The following is a 19598-nucleotide window of genomic DNA, read 5'->3' as shown; positions in this document are numbered from 1 at the left end:
CAGATTGAGGGCCTCGTAAGTTTGGGGACAGAGCAATGATCTGGAATCAAAGTGACAACGGTTCAAATCCTAAGTTGGGTGATGTTGGGCAGATATCTAAATACTTAATGGCTCACTAGGGCTGGTGCCAGGCACCTGAACTGTGCTAGGTATTTTGCATGCATTATCTAATCCACACAACCCTCCTGTGCCCATAGGTATTGAGAATTGAATTTGCTTGTGGTTGAGATAGATATTAAATATGAAAGTTGGAATTCGAACCTGGGTGTAACTGTTGGGTTGGTGTTTCATAGACTCTGACTTGAAGTTCCTTTTCCACATCTGTAAAATGGGAACACCACTCCTTGCTCACAGGGTTGTGAAGCTTGAGATAGTAAATTTGAAAACATTTGACAAAAGTCATTCAACAGCGCTGAGAAAGAACTGAAAACGTTTTGCCTGTTTTTAGGGCAGAGAAAACTTGAGGCCCAATGAAATTAATCAACTCTCCCCCAACCTGGGGATAAGAAGTGACCAAGTCAAGACCAGAATCCAAGTACGTATTCCACATCTTTGTTCTCTCACTACCCTCCTGGATGACTTAGAAGGAAGGACAAGTATATAGAATGCCACAAAAATGAAGAGGGTCAAGGGAAAATGAAACACGGAATTAATCAGGAGAGGCTTCTTGGAGGAGACCCAGTTTTCATTTTATGACAGCAGTGTTTCGAGGAAGTGGGAGGCCAACAGAAGAGGTGTTAGTTCTTAGTCATGATGTGCTCTCCCTGATAAGCTTACTAGAGTTCCTGGTGCCCAGAGAAGCTAAGAAGTGCGACCAAGACCACACAGCGACTAAACGGCCCTGGCACAACGTGGAGGTCACATCTAACATCTAACTGTTTCTGTCTCCTTGGTGCTGGAGAAGTGAGGAGAAGCAGGTAAACATGCGGTTGGGCAGGGGACAAGGGGTCTCCAGAGATGCTCACACAGCCTCCCTCTTGCTACAGTGGGGAGACTCAGAGTGGGAAAAGCAGCGAGGTGAAATGCTGAGGCCTTAGGGTCAACCAGACTCTGGCTGGAATCCTAGATCCACTATTGACTACCTATGTGGTAGGTACACTTTACCTCTGGGTCTAAATTTTCTCGCAGATTCAGAAAAATGGCCTCCAAGTCCAGGCCAGGGTTAGTGAGAAAAATAACATGGCCATTATTATTCCACAATGCCAGGCCAGCCACAGATGGGAGGCAGGGCTGGGCACCCAAGTGACAGAACAGACTTTTAATGCCAACCACCCCCAACCCTGCAGTCACTGGGCACAAGTGCCGGGCAGCGAAGGGACGAGCAGGTCAGTGCCATGATGCAATCACAGCTCCCTGCTTATGCTGAGATGAACCATGACCCTTGGAAATAGAAAAACAGCCCATTAACAAGAAGTACAAAACAAAACCTCGGTGAACTTTTATTTCTCAGCATACAGAACTGGTAGCAAAGCCAAAGATTTCTGCATTCGAACACTAGATACCCCTCCCGACCCACCCAGGGGACATTTACAGAGTCATGACGTCCCTTCTAGAAGCCGAACCCCAATGCTGGGGCCTCTTCCCTCCTGCTCAGCTTCATTGCACAGAGGGCCTGAGGCCTGAAGGGGGTGCCAGCTGCTTCCCCATGCCTGCACGGGTGTGAAATGTGGCACGCTGAACGGGCTCCTCTTCTGTCCCTCTTCAGAGAGGAGGGTCAGAAGCAGCAGCATCATGACCCTTGCCTTTCTTCAGTCACCAAACTGGTCAGAGAGCAGGCACATCGTGCCAGAAGAAAGGCAAGGGACGTCATAATTCACAGCTTATTTGCTACAGAAAGTGCCTGGGATCGGTCCTTGGCTGCTTCTGCCTCCGAGCAATCCACTTAAATCGAGGAGGGGACAGAAACTGGGATGGGGGGTGGGGTGAGGGGGAGGTGTCCTTGGAAGGTGGCCAGGAGAGACTGACTGCCAGGGCGGGGCGTCCCTAGAGGCCTTTGAGATTCTGCAAGATTTGCAGTTCGCTGCTGGCAGGTTGGCCTGAGAAGCCCAGAGGAGACTCAGACATCACATACAGTCTCAGCCTTCAGTCTGAGACTGTAAAAACGGAGGTCAAAGATGTTTGGCAACATAGCCCTGGTCACCTGACCAGTTTGGGCAGGGCCCAAACAAGACCCTGGGGTCTCCTGACTCTCCCCCTGAGCCCATTCCTCCTAAGCCACCTAGGAAGGCTCACTTGTTGGGAAAGGTCTGTGGCACAGCCGTGGGAGATAGGAGAGTGGGGTGCTGGCCTCTGTAGGGCACGTACAGTCCCGGGCAGAACAGATTTCTCCTTGTCCTTCTCCTCAGGCATTGACTGTGGCTAGAGAAGTGAGGCCCCCAAGAACCTCACCCATAAAGAACCAAAAATACAGAGAATTTATAATACTCCCTTCTCTCCAGAAGTCAGAGGGACCCACAGACACCCCAAGCTCTCTAGAGATAATCTACTTTTTTGACGTGCTTGATCTCTCTTCTGGGGCCTCACACCATCAGGCATGGGAAAAAAAGAGTCAGAGGGTGAAGAAAGTCAAAGGTGCTAAACTAGGATCAGGGCAACTAGGGAACAGGGGGCCTTCAGGCTGCCCAACAGAACAGGCTTCTGGGGAGCCAAACACACAGACCAGCTGTGACACTGACTTTCACATTGATGGGTGAATGGCAGGTGGGAGGTAATGAAATCTGGGAGTGAGGGAGGAGGAGGAGGAGAAAGGGCACAACTGCTTGGAGTGTCAGTCCCTGCAGGTGTCCACCCCTCTCTTTCAGGGGCAGGCAGGGACTTCCCAGTCCAGGAAGGCCACAGTACTTGTGATGCCTGCGGCCCAGCCTGCTGGCACGCGAGTCTGAGCTCGGCTCATTTCCTTCCGGTGCCCTCCGCCTCTGGGGTCAGGGGCAGGAAGAGGGGCATGGTCCCTTGCGATCTGCTAGTCCTCCTCTTCCAGCTCCTGAGGGCAGAGCTGAGATCTCTGCAGAGATCTCTGCTGAGGTCAATGCAATGATCCTGTCCGTTCTGGTATGAAAAAAGGAGGGTACGGCTCAGGGGCTACAAGTCACACACAAGCCCTACAACCTCCGGAGTAGGGGAGGGGGGGCTGGGACAGAAAAGGATCAGGGTCTGTCTCCAGAAAGAGAAGTCCTTGCAGGGAGGAGGATGCCCCCAGGGTCAGCTGCTCCGGGCCCAGATCCTGCTCGCAGTCAGGTCATGTAGCGGGTGATGGCACGGAGGGCGTAGAGAAGGGCGGCCTGCATGCGGGCCTCCAGGAGCAGCAAGTTCACGTGGACCTGGGGCACAGACAAGGGCTTGTTGGCAACTGGTGTCACTCCTCTCCATCCCCATGCCCCCCAGACTGCCACTTCCCCTGACCAGTCACCACTCACCTCATCCATCTCTCCCATAAAGACGCCCTGACCTTTCCGAAGGCTCGGAGCAGTTGGGGACAACGACTGCTGAAGAATTTCTAGCACATTTATCCTTATCCCCACTGATCTCTCTATCCCCCAAAGCTAAAAACAAGCGCCACCCCCGGGCATTCGTTTTCTCGTTTCATGCCCGCCCCCCTCCTCAGCGACCTTGAAATGTGGGCAGCATTTGCTCTCACTGTGAAGAGAACAAGCTCAGAGGGGCAAAGTGACTTGCCCAAGGTCACAATGCTGAGTGACAATGTTAGGATTTGAACCCAGGTCCTCCTGGCTGCCACTGAGGACCCCGTGAAGCACGTTCCCATTTTATAGGTAGTAAATGTGAAAATCACACACTAGAGTAGGATTTAAACCCAGGTGTCCCAACTGGCAGAAGACTCCATCTGGGATACCTCATTGGGTGCTGACTCCCCCTTCCCCCGTGGGCTGTACCTTCTCTGAGTGGCGGAAGTGCCTCCAGAAGAGGTTGTACATTCTTCGGGTGGTCTTCTCTGGGTAGCAGGCCACCGTCTTGATATAGACCTTGAGGTTCCGTTCCAGGAGCTGGTTCACCTCCCCGTAGTCATAGTCATCATATCTGGATGGAAAGACCCCAACAGCATCACCCATCCTCTGCTCCCAGAAGTTGACTCTTGTCCCCTAACCCCACCCTTCAGAAGGAGGAACAGCGTGTGGCAAGAAAAGGCAGAATGTAGGAAGCGGGTAGAAGTTTGGTTCCTCTTAGAAAAGTAGCTGATGTCCCACACCACAGGCCACTGCTAGACTGGCAGGGGACCACTCCAAAGATTGCAGAGAATTAGCCATGAGCTGCATGAACATGTGCTCACGGAATCCTCAAAACTACTATATATGCTGTCTACAGAACTATTACATATAATACGCCAGATTCATCAGCCCCATTTTACAGCTGAAATGGGAGATTCAGGCAAGTGAAGTCACTTGTCCTGGGAATGGAATTCAAACCCATCTCTGCCTGGCTCCAAGGTCACCATAGTAAAGGCCATGGAAGAAGGGGCAGGAGGCCTGTACAAATATTTTCCCTGGAGAAGGAAGAGGCAAAGCGAAAAAGAAATGGTATTCTTTTTTACAGATGGGCAAACTAAGCCTGGAGAAGCCGATCAACGTGTTCAAAGTCAAAGAGCGAGTTGGTGACCTGTCTAGAAGCCACTTTGTCACTCCCTAGTCCAGGGAGCCAGTTAGTCATCACAGACTGGTGTGGATTGGGAAGACTGGTTGAGAACCGGAGGACAGACTCAGTAGACAAAGGTATAGGAGCAAGGACCCTGTTGGAGAATGGGGGAGCCCGGATGTGGGAGCTGGACAGGAATTAGTCTGTGCCACACTCAAAGATGTCTGTCTCGGGGCGCCTGGGTGGCTCAGTCGGTTAAGCGGCCGACTTCGGCTCAAGTCATGATCTCACTGTCCGTGAGTTCGAGCCCCGCATCGGGCTCTGTGCTGACAGCTCAGAGCCTGAAGCCTGTTTCAGATTCTGTGTCTCCCTCTCTCTCTGACCCTCCCCTGTTCATGCTCTCTCTCTGTCTCAAAAATAAATAAATGTTAAAAAAAAAAAAAATTAAAAAAAAAGATGTCTGTCTCTCCTCTACCTCCCCTGAACTGGAAGTCTGTCAATGACCGGCAAGAGGATGCCCAATTAAGTACAACTCAATCCACTCAATCAAATATGATTTAAACTAGCAACATGCATTTTCTACAGGGAACACGTGCCTTTTTAAAAATTTGGGGATTTTTTTTTTGTTGATGTGATGCTTGGAATAAACCATTAAATGAGAAAAGCAAGATCATGTGTTCACTAAAATATGCACACATTTGATTGAGTAAAATCAGTGAAGTGAGTAGGAAGAAAATCTTATGTTTGTAGAATGATATGTTTTGGTTATTTGTGGGTGGGAAGACAGAAAAGAAACACTTGACAATAATAAGAGCAGGTGGGATCGTGGATGATGTTTATTTTCTCCTTTTTGTTATCTCTGTTTTCTAAATTTACTCTAAATCCAGTTGTTTCTCCTTACAAACATCAAACGCATATTTGAAAAAATATAATAACCATTATAATTCCAATTACACAAAAGCAACTATATTAGAAAGCAGAAAAACAATGGAGAAAGAATGTCACAGGATGTGAATGTGGGTTGTGGAGTAGTTGAATTTGGGGAAATTGGTTTTTTTCCCTTAATTCTTTGAATTTCCCACAATGTTATCAGAGTGAGATTAAAAAAAAAAAAACTGGGGGCACCTGGGTGGCTCAGTCAGTTAAGCGTCAGACTTCAGCTCAAGTCATGATCTTGTGATTTGTGGGTTTGAGCCCCCATGGGGCTCTTTCTTGTCTGCCTCTTTCTCTGCCCCTCCCCTGCTCACTCTCTCAAAAATAAATACACATTAAAAAAAAATTGATCTGTGTATATCCTTGACAGGTAATTTCATACCTACGGCTCACCCGCAAGGACTTAGGTGTAAGGCTAGTCAGTGCACGTGGTATTTGCAATAGTGAAAAACTGCAACCTATCTACACATCCAACAACAGGGAAATGATTGAATTATGCTACATCCATAACAAAATACCATGCAGTGGTGAAAAAGCATAAATAAGAGACCCATTCATACTGACAAGGAAGGCAGTTAACAACAAATTACTGAGTGAAAAAATATCAAGCATGTTTCTATCAATTAAAAAAAAAAATCTACTTTTAATCAGAGGGGCGCCTGAGTGGCTCAGTCAGTTAGGCATCTGACTCTGGATTTCGGCTCAGGTCATGATCTCACGGTTCGTGAGTCTGAGCCCCACATTGGGCTCTACACTGACAGCGCAGAGCCTACTTGGAATTCTCTCCCTCTCCCTCTCTCTGCCCCTCCGGTGCTCTCTCTCTCTTTCTCTCTCCCCCAAAATAAATAAACTTAAATTTTTTTTCTTAATCAGAAAATACTTAGGTAACAAGATGAAATGTAATTAATCACATACTATGCAGAGACAACCATTATTAATTAACATTTTAGTGTATAACCTTCCACACACTTCCCATGCATGCACATATTTTTAGTAAAAAAAAAAAAAAAAAAAGAGGGGGCACAAAAAGATTCTGGTTGGTAACCAGCTTTCTCTTTTCTCAATACATTTTGAATAATTTCCCATAGCAATATAAAGAGACCATTATAATTTGTAATACCTGCATACTTTTTCACTGGGTGGATATAACGTTATTTAGAGTCCCATACTGATGGGCATTTATGTTGTCCTTATTTATTGCTAAGAGAAGAACTCCTACTTGGAATGGAAATACACACACTGTCTCTATATCTCCATAGTTATCTCTAGGGGGTGGGATTAAAGAGTTTTGTTTATAAGGTTCAAACAGTGAGCATACTATCTTTTATAATCAGCAATGAAATAAATTTGCTTTGAAAAAATAGTACAGGCAGGAAGAAGGGAAAAGAAACGAAGAGAAAAGGAAACAGCTGTGAGCTCAGATTGAGGATTTGTGGTGCACATAGGCCTGGATGAGGGAATATATTGCTCACCTGATACCAAAGACACAGTGGATGTAATTCCAGATGGCCCTCCGGAGCATGGAGGTGTCTACTCCACTGTGCATGGCAATGGTGTTGTAGGTGAGGCTATAAGCTGCCTGGAACTTCTCATCCAACAGCTGCCCACCCTCAGGGTAGAGCCGTTGGATCAGTGAATAGCCATGGTCTTCCCAGGTATAATCCTGAGAAACACGGGAAGGGGTCAGTGAGTAGAATCTTTGGGGCCCAAGGCTGGCCATAGGGGCCCCATTCGCTGGAGCACAACTTCACTCTCTATAATGTCTCCTTCCCACCCCACAAATCTAACCTGCTGCTTGGTCTGGGCCTAAGAAGCCAAGGAAGATGCACCTTGGTGATGACCTTCTCCCTAGGATCGGGATCCCCTGAGCTTAGGGCGCAGACATGTCCTGTCATGATCTAGGGTCTCCCATTTCCCTCATCAAATCTTGAAGGAGCAGGTGCCCGACTCTCTAAGCACTCACACCATCTACCCCTTGCTTATTTGTAAATCCAGAGCAATGCCAAGAATAGTTTGGAGAGCCTACCTGGGCACGGAAGGTGGGGGGTGCCTGAGCCCCTCGCCGGGTAAAGTCCTCATATCCAAAAGTGGGGTCCTCCACAAAGCACAGCATGTCTGGGTGTGGAGAGGGCTCCAGGATATCAGCTAAGTACGTCAGAAAGAGGTCAAAGTGAGGCCCAGGCACGGAGTACAGGGGCATCTACTGATTCATCAGTAGGTGGCCGGTGAATGCAGAGTGGAGGGCCAGAGAAAGCCCCTCGCTACGGCAGGAGGTGAGTCAGGCCCAGGGACCTGGGGGATAAGGCCCCCAGTAAGAATACTAGCGATCCTAACAACAGTAGTTATTTGTGGAGCCACTCACTCTGTGCTAAGAGCTTTGCTTCTGTTGTCCCATTTACCCTACAAACCAATCCTTCGCATGGGAGGAGACTGAGGCCCCGAGACAGGAAGTGACTTCTCAGTGGTCACACTGCCGGAAGGGCTGACAGGTCACGATTCAAACCCAGGTCCGACCCTAAAGTCCACTCTCAGAACCTCTTAGAAGGAGTGGTTGAGATGTGGCCTCCAAACACAAGAGGTGCTATGCAGAGTTGCCTACTCCCCAGGAGAGACGGTGTCAGAAGGGGGCAGCCCCTGGGACCTGGAGGCCTATGGTCCTCTACCTGAGGGAGCCACCAGAAGGCTCTCTGACTTCTCCAGCTCAAAGCGGCTCTCCATCTCCTCCTGGGATGCTCCCTCATCCCGTAACAGGCTCTCCTGCAGCTGCCTCATGCGCTCCATCAACGCTTCCACGTCTCGGGCAGCCTCGAAGCCCTGGAGGAGGGACCCAGTGGTGACCATTCACTCCCCGGCCCCAGGAAACTCCACACCCCTTTCCCACAAGCCAGGCCTTCCTGAGTGATGGCGAAGGCCTCCTGCGGCGGCCGCGGTGCTGGGCAGCTCGCGTGCTCTGTGCTTCCCAAAGTGAAGTTTAAGAAGCTACAGGACAGACATGTCTTCTCTGAGCATCAACTGCCCTCACAGGAAAGGGATGGTTAAAGTATCTGTAATTTTATATTAAAACACACAAGGCCCCCTTCTAAATAAGAAGCAAGCTTTGTATTTGTAAAGTGCTAACACCCGGGAGGCTTTAAGTCTGTGAGGCTGCATGCTGAGAGACCCCACACGGTTGTTTCATTTAATCCTCACAACTGCCATGAAGTAGAGATCTTTAGCCCCATGTCACAGATGAGAAAATGGGAGTTTCAAAGTCAACTAAATTTTCTGAGGCCTCTCGGTGTGAGATAGGGAAGCGGTGGCTTCCATCCAAGGACCGGAGGCCATGCCAGCTTCCTCTCCCAGCAAGACCCAGCCGCACGACTTACCCCAGAGTTGTTCATCGGGTCCCTGCTGGGGGGGCTGCTCTGCTCACTGGGGGGTGAAGGTGCCTGGGGGGCAGGGCTGCCCTCTGGGTCCCCCTCAGGGAGGATGCCGCAGCCAAACACAAAGGAGGCCAGCGAGTGGCAGTGGGTGAGCAGGACCAGGGCCTGGATGAGCTCCGCCAGAGACCAGCTGTGCTCGCCCGTCTTCAGCAAGGCCTGGAGAGGAAACGAGGCCAGACTTGCTCAGTGCCTGACCCCGGGCTGACTGCCTGACATGTCCCGGCCCAGCCCCCATGCTCCCTCCGGGACCTGCCTCTCTGCCCACCGCACCTGGATGTGCTCCTTGGTGATGAGCCACGGCCGGTGCGCCAGCAACTTGTTGATCTCGCTGAGCTTGCGCAGCTTCTCGGGGGCATGATGGAGACCGAGCAGCCACTCAGGGTCACCACCAGTCTGCAGAAACTCAGCCATGTGGGACCCCACCAGGTAGGAACACTGGTGGCGGGCGGCAGCCTATGGAGGGGGTGGACAGAACCTTGCTTGTGGATGGAGACGTCACAGGCCTCACTGTTGCCTGAGAGGCGGGAAACTTAGGTTCTAACCACAGTTCCACTAGTTTGCTGTCCTACCTTAGGCAGGTCACCTGACTCCTTTGTGCCTCAGTTTGCTAGTTCGTAAAGCAGGCACTAAAAATTTTAGCCTCTCTTTGGGGCACCTGGGTGGCTTAGTTGGTTGAGCATCCAACTTTGGCTCAGGTCACGATCTCACGGCTTGTGGGCTCGAGCCCCACACTGTTGGTGCGGAACCTACTTAGGATTCTTGCTCTCTCCTCTGTCTCTCAGACCCTATCCCACTCGTGCTTTCTCTCTCTTTCAAAATAAATGAATAAAAAAAAATTAGAAAAAAAATAAAAATGCCTGTCTTCAAAATCCAAAGTTTTGTGGATAATCAGATAAAACTAGGGCTTTCCTCTGCTCAGGGCTGCCTCTCTCCTGTCCCATGAAATGAGTTCAGGAAGCACCCAGCAAAGAAATCGAAAGACCAAGTCCCCCCACGTGGCCACCCGTACAAGAGCTGGGCTCAGACAGGCTCACCATGATGGCAATGTAGTGGCGCCACGAGCTGGCCAGGGGCCCATCTGTGTGCAGCAGGAGGTAGTGTAGACGCCAAAAGCTGCTAAGGTAGTCAGGGTGCAGGCCCATCACCACCGCCAGGTTGTCCACTCGCCCCAAGGACATCAATGCCTCCAGCCTCAGATGTTGCTCTAGGCTCTCTGCTCCCTCCCGAAGGACCTGCCAAGCAAAGGTGACCAGAGGGTGGGTTCCCCTCCTGCCCTCCACACCGAAGAGACCCAACACATTCACTGCGTTGGGACTGAGAAAACTAAAAATGACCACCATGTCCAAAAAAAGGAACACAGGGGAGGAAGAGATAATTCACTAAGTGATTTCCTTTCTCAAGGTTACAGATCTAGTAAATGACAGAACGTGGACTGAAATCCAGATTAGCAACAAAACCTATTTCTTTTCTCATCATAAAAAAGGACTGGTTATTGGGGCACCTGGCTGGCTCAGTCGGGGGGAGAGTGCAACTCTTGGGGTTGGGGTTCAAGCCCCACGTGGAGTGTAGAGATTACTGACGTAAATAAAACTTAAAAAAATGAAAGAGGATCGGTTATTTACAGATGAAAAAATAAAATACAAGAACAATACTTGAGTTTAAAATTCTGGGCTAGACATAAATAATCAGCAGGTGGCTGTTTACTTTCCATTTACAAAGGGTGGAGAGGGAAGGGGGATTGGTTAGATATTTGCCAACTTAGGAAAGCAAAGAGGACGACAAAAGAAAACATTTGTTTTGTTCACTGAAGACCAAAGAAATAGGAGGAAACTTATTTTTACATTTTGCTGCGCAAGTGTTTTGAGGATAACCCCACTGCCACCAGCAGCCCCACACCAGAATGTCAGCTACAAGATGGCAAGGATTTTTGTCTGTCTCGGCCTCTGCTGTACCCTCAGCACCTACAACAGTGCCTGACATTTAGTCATTCAATAGATATCTGTTAAATAAATGAACGAATGAGGAGGACCTGGGTGGTTCAGTCAGTTAAGTGTCCAACTCTTGGTTTCGGCTCAGGTCATAATCTCAGGGTTTGTGAACTTGAGACCCATGTCCGGCCCTGGATGGAGCCTGCTTGGATCCTCTCTCTGCTCCCCACCTGCTCGCGCACATGCTCTCTTTCTCAATATAAATAAATCAGCTTTTAAAAATAAAAAAAATTAATGAGCGATCTGACTCCGTGGATTAAAGAAGTCTCTGTTGTAGGAAGTGAAAAAAATAAGGAACGTGACAATAACCTTGCCCCACACCAAAGGATGTAAAGTATGACCTTGGTTCTATATGGAAAAAAAAAAAAAAAAAGCCCAGAAAACAGTGATAAATGGTTAAGTAACAGTGATTATCTCTTTGGGAGATGGGATTACGGGAGACCAAAGCTTTCTGAAACATAAAAAGGCTTTCTATAAGGAACAAAATAATACTTTTGAAGTTGAAAAAAAAGTAATATATGTATAGTCAAGGAAGAGCAGTTAGCATAGACAGTTCTAGCTTCTTAAGGCAAAAAGGCCTTTTTCTGGGAATCAAAAGTTTATTACCTAGCAGTGTCATTATCACTTTATCTCTTTGAGCCTGTTTCTTCCTAGCAACATGGGGTTGTGATATGCATGCTCCATAGAGTTCTTTGTGGGTTAAATGAGTCAGGAACCTGAAAGGGTAGTTTCAAAGCTGCTATTTCAAGAGCCGGGCAAAGATACCCCCCTACCCCCTACCCCCCACCCCCCCACACAAGGTCCCATGTCCATTCTTCCCAGGGATCAAGAATTCCTAACCCCTTCCAAACTTACCTCCTCCACTGGGATGAAGGCGCTGGGCCCTCGGGGACCTCGCCGAGTCCGACTTCCCCTCTGCTCCTAGAAGGAAATACATCATGGCTGTTGGAGGTAAAAGAGAGGACTAGGAGCATAGTTCACTCTCCATCTTTTTCTTCCTACCCAAGAAGCCACACTGAGCTTTTCAAACCACCCTTTTGGTGCACCCTACACAGAGGACTCAGGTGGGAGATGCACACCTGTTGGCAGGTGGAGAAAGGGTAAGCAAAAAAGAGGGCTCGCCCCACAGGGTGACTTCTTCAGGAACTGGGCAGGGACCCAGGAGCCCCAGTATTGGGTGGGAGGTGCATGGGGAATGGAGATATATAGCCACCATGGTGCACATCTCTAGGAGGCCACCTTTTTAGCAGCCTTGGAGATTCCATACAAGAAACCCCCTCATTTGCATCCCGAAGCCGGATTACCAAGTACCTTAGATTCCCTATGATGCAGACTCAGTTATTCTCAAATGCTCCCTTCTCATCCTTCCCACCATCACCACTTCATAGACTACAACCAGCCCTTGTCTGGATCACCACCTACAGCCTCACCGATGGTCTCCCTGCCTCTGTGGCCCTGCCCTCTCCTACCCATCCTCTACCAAATTAACAAAGGGAACGAATAAAGAAAACATCTTCCCTGAACTATACCTCTGGAACTAGGAGCACATTTAACGAGTCCACGACATGGTGGTTTCCAGGAGGGTGAACCTTCCGCAGCCAAAGGAAATTTTCTCAAGTGCAAATCTCATCAGTTGGCTTAAAACCCTGATTCCAGCTCCCATTAGCCTTCCAGATAAATTAGTGGTTTAGGTCCCCTGCTCCCCCACTGGTCACTCCTTTTGCACAACTAAGAGTCTTCCAGGTCTGGGAGCCTTCTGATGACCCTTATCTGTGACCCCACCATTCCTAGTGCTTTTGGTTCTGAAACCATTGTCTTCTAATTGTCTGATTCAGGTCTCCCTGATACCAGATCACATTCTGCGGAAGGCAGGGCCAGGTCATTCATACTAATCTGTGAAGGAAGAAAACAGAGAAAGCAGAGAGGCATGGAGGGAATCCAGGCAGGACATAGAAAGCTGACGGTAGCAGCTATTCTGACCTGATGTACTGGAGACTCTTTAGAAACCACAGGAGTCATATACTCACTAAATCTGCTCCTAGTCTGAGAGGTGGGGTTCAGGGAGGATGTTTTATTTACTCATTTGTTTTGATAACTGGGAGGGAGGCTCTTCTCGGTACCGGCCTTGGAAACAGTTTGCCCAAACCGGAGTCATGCCCTCACTGGACAGAGAGGGTGTCCCCCTAACTCTCCCTCCTCATTGGAAACCGGACTTAATACCAATCCCCAGGTGTCCAGGGACTAAAGATTATAATTGAAACTTCCTCCTCAGATGGCCAAAAGCCTCTTGAGGGAAGCAGAACTCTGAAAGCCCACACAGAAAGAACGGTGGGATCTGGAAGTCCCAGGTCTGAGCACCAGTTCTGTTACTAACTTGCTTTGTGACTCTGAGAAGGTGACTTAAGACTCTCTGGGCCTTAATCTTGGACAAAAAAGGTAGTTGGGCTAATGTTTCGGGGCCCTTTCAGCCCACACTTCTGGGAGATACCAGGCGAGGCTGGTCCAAGTCCAGTACAGAAAATTACCACAATCTCCAAGTACTCACTTTTAATCTCCCTCCTCCCTCACCAAAGGAAAAAAGCCTAACAGCTAGGTCTAGGAGATAAGGACTGCTGACTCCACAATCTGGGCCTCCCCCTCAGGGGACCAGAGGGCAGATAGAAAACCATAGGTGGGGGGACCTGGAGGGCTTCCCCCCGCCTCCCCTGGGGAGGAACAGCCTTAGGAACCGTTTCTCTCTCTAAAATCTGCCCCAGGAGCTGTCAAGGGAAGGAACTGATACCTTTAGGTGATAGGTCTGGACCCACCAATATTTTCATTCCTAATTATGATGATGGTGACACCATGATGATAATTATAGAGTACAGTTAAACGATAGGGGCTCTTGACCAAACTGCCTGGGATCATATGACAACTCCACCACCTATTATCTATCTGCTAGCAGTGTGAGCCTCAGTTTCCTCACCAAATAATGGAGATAATAGTACCCACTTTCACTGGGTAGTCATGAGGATTTAATGAGATAATACCTTTACAGCCCTTACCCCTTACCTCAGTAAGTACCTCTATGGCACTAAACACTTAATAAAAGTCAGCTACCGTTAATCTCATTGTAATTTCAAGCAAGGGCTTCTCAACCCAAGCAGTATAAAATCCCGTTTAAAAAGATGCCAATGTCAAGGTCCCACCTCCGATTCTAATTTAATTGGGTGGGGCCCAGCATAAGTTACAGCTGGGGTGGAAGGCCATTGGTTCACACCATTTATTGATCATTTTCTCAAGTATAAGGCACTGTGCTAAATGCTTTCCAGGTGGAATCAGAGTTAATCTGTTCACTCGACAAATATTTCTGATGACTACAATGCAGGCAACAAGAGAACAGGGGTGAAAAGACAGTCTCAGCCTTCACAGAATTCATGATCTAAAGGAGAATGACAAACAGTGAACAGGCTTTCAAATCGCAGATTATACAAAGTAAATGAAAAAGATCAATGAGGGAGTGTATGATGGGGCGGGAGTATGCAATATATTAGTTTAAGGAGACAGGGAGAGCTACTGAAGAGGGAACCTTTGAGTTGCTATCTGAATATCAAATATCTAAATGAGTTGATGAGAAGGCAGCAGGGCCCATAAAGATCTAGGGGATCAGCATTCCAGCCAAAGGGAACAGAAAATACAAAGTCCTGAAGGCAAGACCAAGTGGATTCCAGTCCAGAGCTCCAATACCCTGAAAGTTTCTCTGACCTTGACACCCAGAACTTCAGGGGAAGCAGACAGGGCAGGGTCCTCCTGCCAAGAGATGATGCCTCCAAATCAGCCCTCCCGTATTTCCTGGGGTAGGAAGTCCATAAGGATGGAAGGTAACAACACTGATTACCATCAGCTAAGCATTTTACATGCATTTAGGGTAGGATCTACTACTACTCTGAGGGTTCGCATTTTACAGACACGGAATAAGGCTCAGAGAGGTCAAGTCAGGGTTTGCACCCGGGGTTCACCAGAAGCTTCTCCCTGCCCACATTCCGAGGGATCCACTTTTCCCAGCCACAGCACCTGTCATACTGTGTTGTTTCTTACTTTGAGGGCACACACTAGATCCGGCTCCCTGTTACCCCAGTGACACTGAAGTCCCTCTGGGTGGCCCCTGAACAGGCAGGCAAATTGTGAAGAGGATCACCCTGCCCAGCTCAATGCCTGGCTCCTAATTTAAGCACTCACTAAATGTTAATTTTTATATTAGCTCAGGCATTTGCACCCAGGTACTATATAATCTTCATCAGTTTTGGGGGTGGAGGTCTCTATGTTGCCCACAAAGAAAGATCAAGGTTCCAAAGGTTAAGCACCGGCTGACGAGTGGCCAGCCTAGGATGTGTGCTCAGTTCACTTTGGCTTCTAAGGGTTCTGTCCATCACCCACATCAGCCTCTTGGAGTAGGCCTTATTCTTGGAATAAGACCAGCCTTATTCTTGGTCTTCTATCCAGAGCCTGCAACCCCCAGGACTCAGCTACAGATACCTATGAAGTCACTCTACCAGCTGGGAAGGGAAGAGATTCACCCCCAACAACACCCCATGGGCAGCTGCCTGCAGAACTCGGATCCTTGTCTGGGTTTACACATGGGAGGGAGACCAAGAGCTCAAGCAGCTTCTTCCCTCCAGCCTTGGAAGGAGGCTGGTGTGAGTGGCGCCATGGGCTGGGCACTAGGCTAAGTGCTTTATACATCTGATCTGGCTGATTTCTCACAACTACCCTGAGGGAAATAGGTCTTATTATTCCTTCTTCAGAGACAGCTCATTGAGGCTCTTTCTGAGTCCTGTTCCAGACAGGCTCAGATCTGGCTTCAAAGCATGCACAGCTCCCAAGTGTCAGCTGAGCCAACAAGGGGCAAAGAGTTACAAGCGCTTCTCAGGTGCTAGGAACAGTGCTAGGGATGTGACCTCCAGAGTGTCTCTAGTCCAGCAAAGTTGATGCAAAACGCCCGATTACAGGACTGTTACGTTATGGATAGCATTAAAGCTCCAACAACAGAGAAGCAGGCCTGAAGGAGGGCATGCAGAAGGGACTTATGGGGGGTGGGGGGAGGGAAAGCTTCCCAGAGGAAGTGATGTTTGAGGAAGTGATTCTAGAGCCCAAGAGGGCTCTGAAAACACACTACCAGTCCTAGAGTGAAGTCCTAGAGTCTGTAGACCTTGACCCCTTTAGGTTAAGGGCATGTGGTGAAAAGATGAGAGTTGAGGGGACTGTACATGTGGGTCTTCCCTTGGGCCCAGGGCACCAGGCTCTGTAAGTCCAGCCGCCCTGCTGTCTTCTAAGGATTCTGCTTAAAGTAGACATCTTCCCAAGGTCTTCTTTTCTTGAGAGAGAGAAAAAAAGTGTGTGGAAAGGGTTCAGATATCAACATCTTTCTCCTGCTGCTGACAGTGGCTTCCATCTAAAGGCCACTCCCTCAGAGCCTGCCCAGACCACCCGAGGCACTCTCTTCTCCCCAGGCCACTTCCCAGGCACTCAGAGAGGGATGGGCCTGCTCTCACCTCAGGCAGGAGGGACAGGTTCAGGCACCCCATTGTGACACACTCTGGGGAAAGGGAAATGACCACATTCTAACAATACCAAGCATATCTGACTCAGTTCCAGGCACTGTGCTTCAGCCTTTGCTTGTATTCTGTCATTTCTCCCAACAGTCCTCAGTGATACTATCAAATTTCCATGGGAAGAAGTTGCAGATCAGAGTTGTGATCACTTGGCTATGGTCACACAGCCAGCAATGGGAACGCTGGGACTGGAACCCAGCACCCCTCTAGTGGCTAGATGCTCTCAATAATAACAAGAAATCCAGCTCCCACCCTCCAAGAAAGAAATGGACTGAGGGTAAAGTAACTTGGCCAAAGCCACTCAGCAGAGCAGTGACAGGCATGCGTTTCATTCCTCCACATTGGGGCTCCTAAACTCTGGTGGGGAAGGATAAACAAGCCCACTGAAAACCCAGGACGCAAACCATCCACTGCTGGAGGTGGGACCCCTAGAAACCATGCTGCTCAGAGAAGGGCAACGATTTCTCCAGGGTCACACAGGACTGGCACTTGTCAAGACTCCCAGCCCCAGCAATACACTTGCACCACACTCCAGGCCTGGAAATAAAAACAAGCAAAACTATGTAGTGGCAAGCACACTAGGGAATCCTAGAGGCGCCCAGGCCAAAGAATGAGCTACTTGGTGGCGGTGAGTGAAGGGAAGTCTCTCCGTAGCCCTTCCTGGGCCTCAATTTCCTCATGCTGGAAAATGGGGCTACAGTGTAGCTCATATTTTGCTAGTTTAGTCCTGAGGACTCGGAGAAAAGGCAAAACCTGGAGACCAGAATCTAGTAGGGGTTTAAGAAATGATAAGATGTCCATTGTCGTCGGGGGTGGTGGTGATGGGTGTGGGGAGGGAGCAGGAGGTGTGTCAGGTTAGGCCCAGGCTATTTCTAGCTTCGCCGCAAAGAGTCCCGGCCAAGCAAACTTCTGGGACCCGAGACCAGTCAGCAGGGAGCAGGCTAATCGCCGCCCGCCTTCGGGAGCCGCGTCCAGGATTTCTCCCCTTCTCCCCCAGCTTTGGCCGCCGCCGCCGCGTACCCGGCAGCTGGCCAAGGCCCTGGAGCGCCCGCTCTCCCCCGCTTCCTATCGGGGGTGCAGGTGTGGGCGGGGGACGAGGTCGACCTCCGTTGGCAAGTCCCAGGTGCCCCAATCCCCGCACTGGGAGACTGGCACTGGGACGTATCCTAGAAAGAGTCCTCCGCCCGCCAGCACCAGCCCAGAGGAAGGGAATCTTCGGAAGGGGGCGGGGAGGAGGAGTGGTCGGTCGAGCCGCGGCTGCCGGGATTTGCCTGGACTTGAAGATTCTCCGGTCGAGAGCCCAAACCCGAGATAACCTCGAGAAGGCTCCCCTCTCATTGGCCAGGAGTCCTAGGGAGCCAGGGAAGGTTCCACAACCCGGGGGGAGGGAGCGGAGGGGGCCGAGAGTGCCAGTTGATGCAACCCCATTCCTAGGTTACGCGCCTCCACTCCCCCTCCCCGAGCCGGGGCGGGGGGAGGGGGGCAAGCACAGACTCAGCCCGGGACAGCCCGAAGCCCGGCCGCGGCTCGGGGCTCAAGGGAAGAGTGGCGTCGCTCGAGCGCTGCTTACCTCTCCGGCCCCGGGGCCGCCGCCGCCGCCGCCGCCCGGGGAGAATGGCAGGTAGCCCTTCAGCTGCGCGCCGCACTCGGAGTCTGCAACGATCATGCTGTGTGCCAGGATCCGGCCACGGCTCGCCGGCGACCGGTGCACCCGAGGGGGTTTTGTACAGACGCACGCAGGAAGCCGGGACTGGGGGCCGCTGGGGAGGTTCTAGAGCCCCGGGATGTCTCTCGGGGTTCCAGAACGCTCCGAAAGCCCAGAATCAGGGAACAGCCGCTGCTCCGCTGGACTCTCGCCTCGGCCGGCTTCAGGAGCGGTGAATGGCCTCAAGAACCTGGGATTGGCAGCGGCCCAGGGGTTTTTACGGCCCGGAGTACCTCGGAAGTCCGCAGTGGCCACGGCTGCTCGCCAGCCCAGCGCTCCTCAGCATCCCCGCCGCGGAACTGCCAACGCTCGCCGGGCTCTGACACCAGCAGCGCCGCTCAGCCGGCTGCGGTCCTCGGGGGAGGGCGGGGACACAAAAGCCCCGCGCCGCAGCCAATCAGATGCCTGTTTCCCGGGGAGGCGGGGACGACACCTCCCCTTGGATCCTACTGCTCGGCCAATCGGCACCGGGAAGCGCCGGGGAAGTCTGGGAGCTGTAGTCAACCCGGGATGAATGCTGCAAACTTTCGCAAAAGGGTTTAATCAGATCGTTGGCAATTTCAGACGAGAGTGACTGCCAAGAGAGTCATTAGAGCTGTGTGATGAAACGGGACTTCACCGGGCTGGGCCGGAGAGTCGGGTGTGAAGTCCCTCCCAAGTATGTTCCTTAGTTTTTCAGTTCCTGCAGGGACTGGTTACGGTTAGGAGAGGTGGTGTTAATTACAGAGACAAACCCCAAATCTTTGGAGATTAGAACAGAGCCCTGTCCCCCTGGCCTCCGGGAGAGCTCCACCGTAAAATGTACCAGGCACGGGAATGCATCGTATTTGTGGGGTCCCTGGAAAAGCCTTCATTCATTGAAAAGTCCTTGGTAACCTCATGTCTAACCTCAGTCCCTATTGCTGCAGTTTCCTCTCTTCTGCTTCCTCGGGGCCTCCAGTCCTGTCTTCCATTCCGGCCACTCCCTTTCTAGAAACTTTGAGGTAAGGTGTTCTACTGGGTCTCTTCTCACATCTCTCTCTCTGGCCACTCCTTCTCTGACTCCTCTTTTTCCTTCCACCCCCTGGAACGTGGGTGTTCCCCGGTTTCTGTTTTTATCCCTCCTCTCTCCAGACGCACTCTTTCTGATCTCATCCATTTCCTGGACTGCAATGCTCCATTTGGGAATAAGTTGCTTCTACCAGCACTTCAGCACCTCAAAGGTGAATTCACCTCCTGTTCCTTCCCACAGCCTCTTCCTTGACAGTTTTTCTTTAGAACTCCATTTTTTGTTTCCATCTTGAAGTCATTGTTTACTCTGGAGAGAGAATCCTGGCAGGAGCAGGAGCGAGGGTGGACTAGATGACCTCCAAGGTCCCCTCTGAGACCTTATGAG

The 19598-nt window shown here is 50.4% G+C and overlaps 1 protein-coding gene across 1 annotated transcript; it reads right to left on the bottom strand.

Moving 5' to 3' along the window:
* Positions 1-614: 614 nt before the first annotated feature.
* Positions 615-18554, bottom strand: SESN2 (sestrin 2). Its single transcript, XM_042951907.1, has 10 exons — positions 18089-18554; positions 11783-11848; positions 9974-10171; positions 9210-9392; positions 8883-9095; positions 8181-8331; positions 7544-7662; positions 6990-7180; positions 3888-4032; positions 615-3317 (listed from the first exon to the last, which is right to left on the bottom strand). Exons 1-10 carry the CDS (start codon positions 18182-18184, stop codon positions 3231-3233), a joined length of 1449 nt encoding a protein of 482 aa, XP_042807841.1. The 5' UTR covers positions 18185-18554; the 3' UTR covers positions 615-3230.
* Between the last annotated feature and the right edge of the window lie 1044 nt (positions 18555-19598).

This window comes from Panthera leo, chromosome C1, assembly GCF_018350215.1.
Source record: "Panthera leo isolate Ple1 chromosome C1, P.leo_Ple1_pat1.1, whole genome shotgun sequence".
Lineage (NCBI taxonomy): Eukaryota > Metazoa > Chordata > Mammalia > Carnivora > Felidae > Panthera > Panthera leo.
Note: the sequence above shows the minus strand (reverse complement) of the source record. Positions and strands in the feature narration are given on the sequence as shown.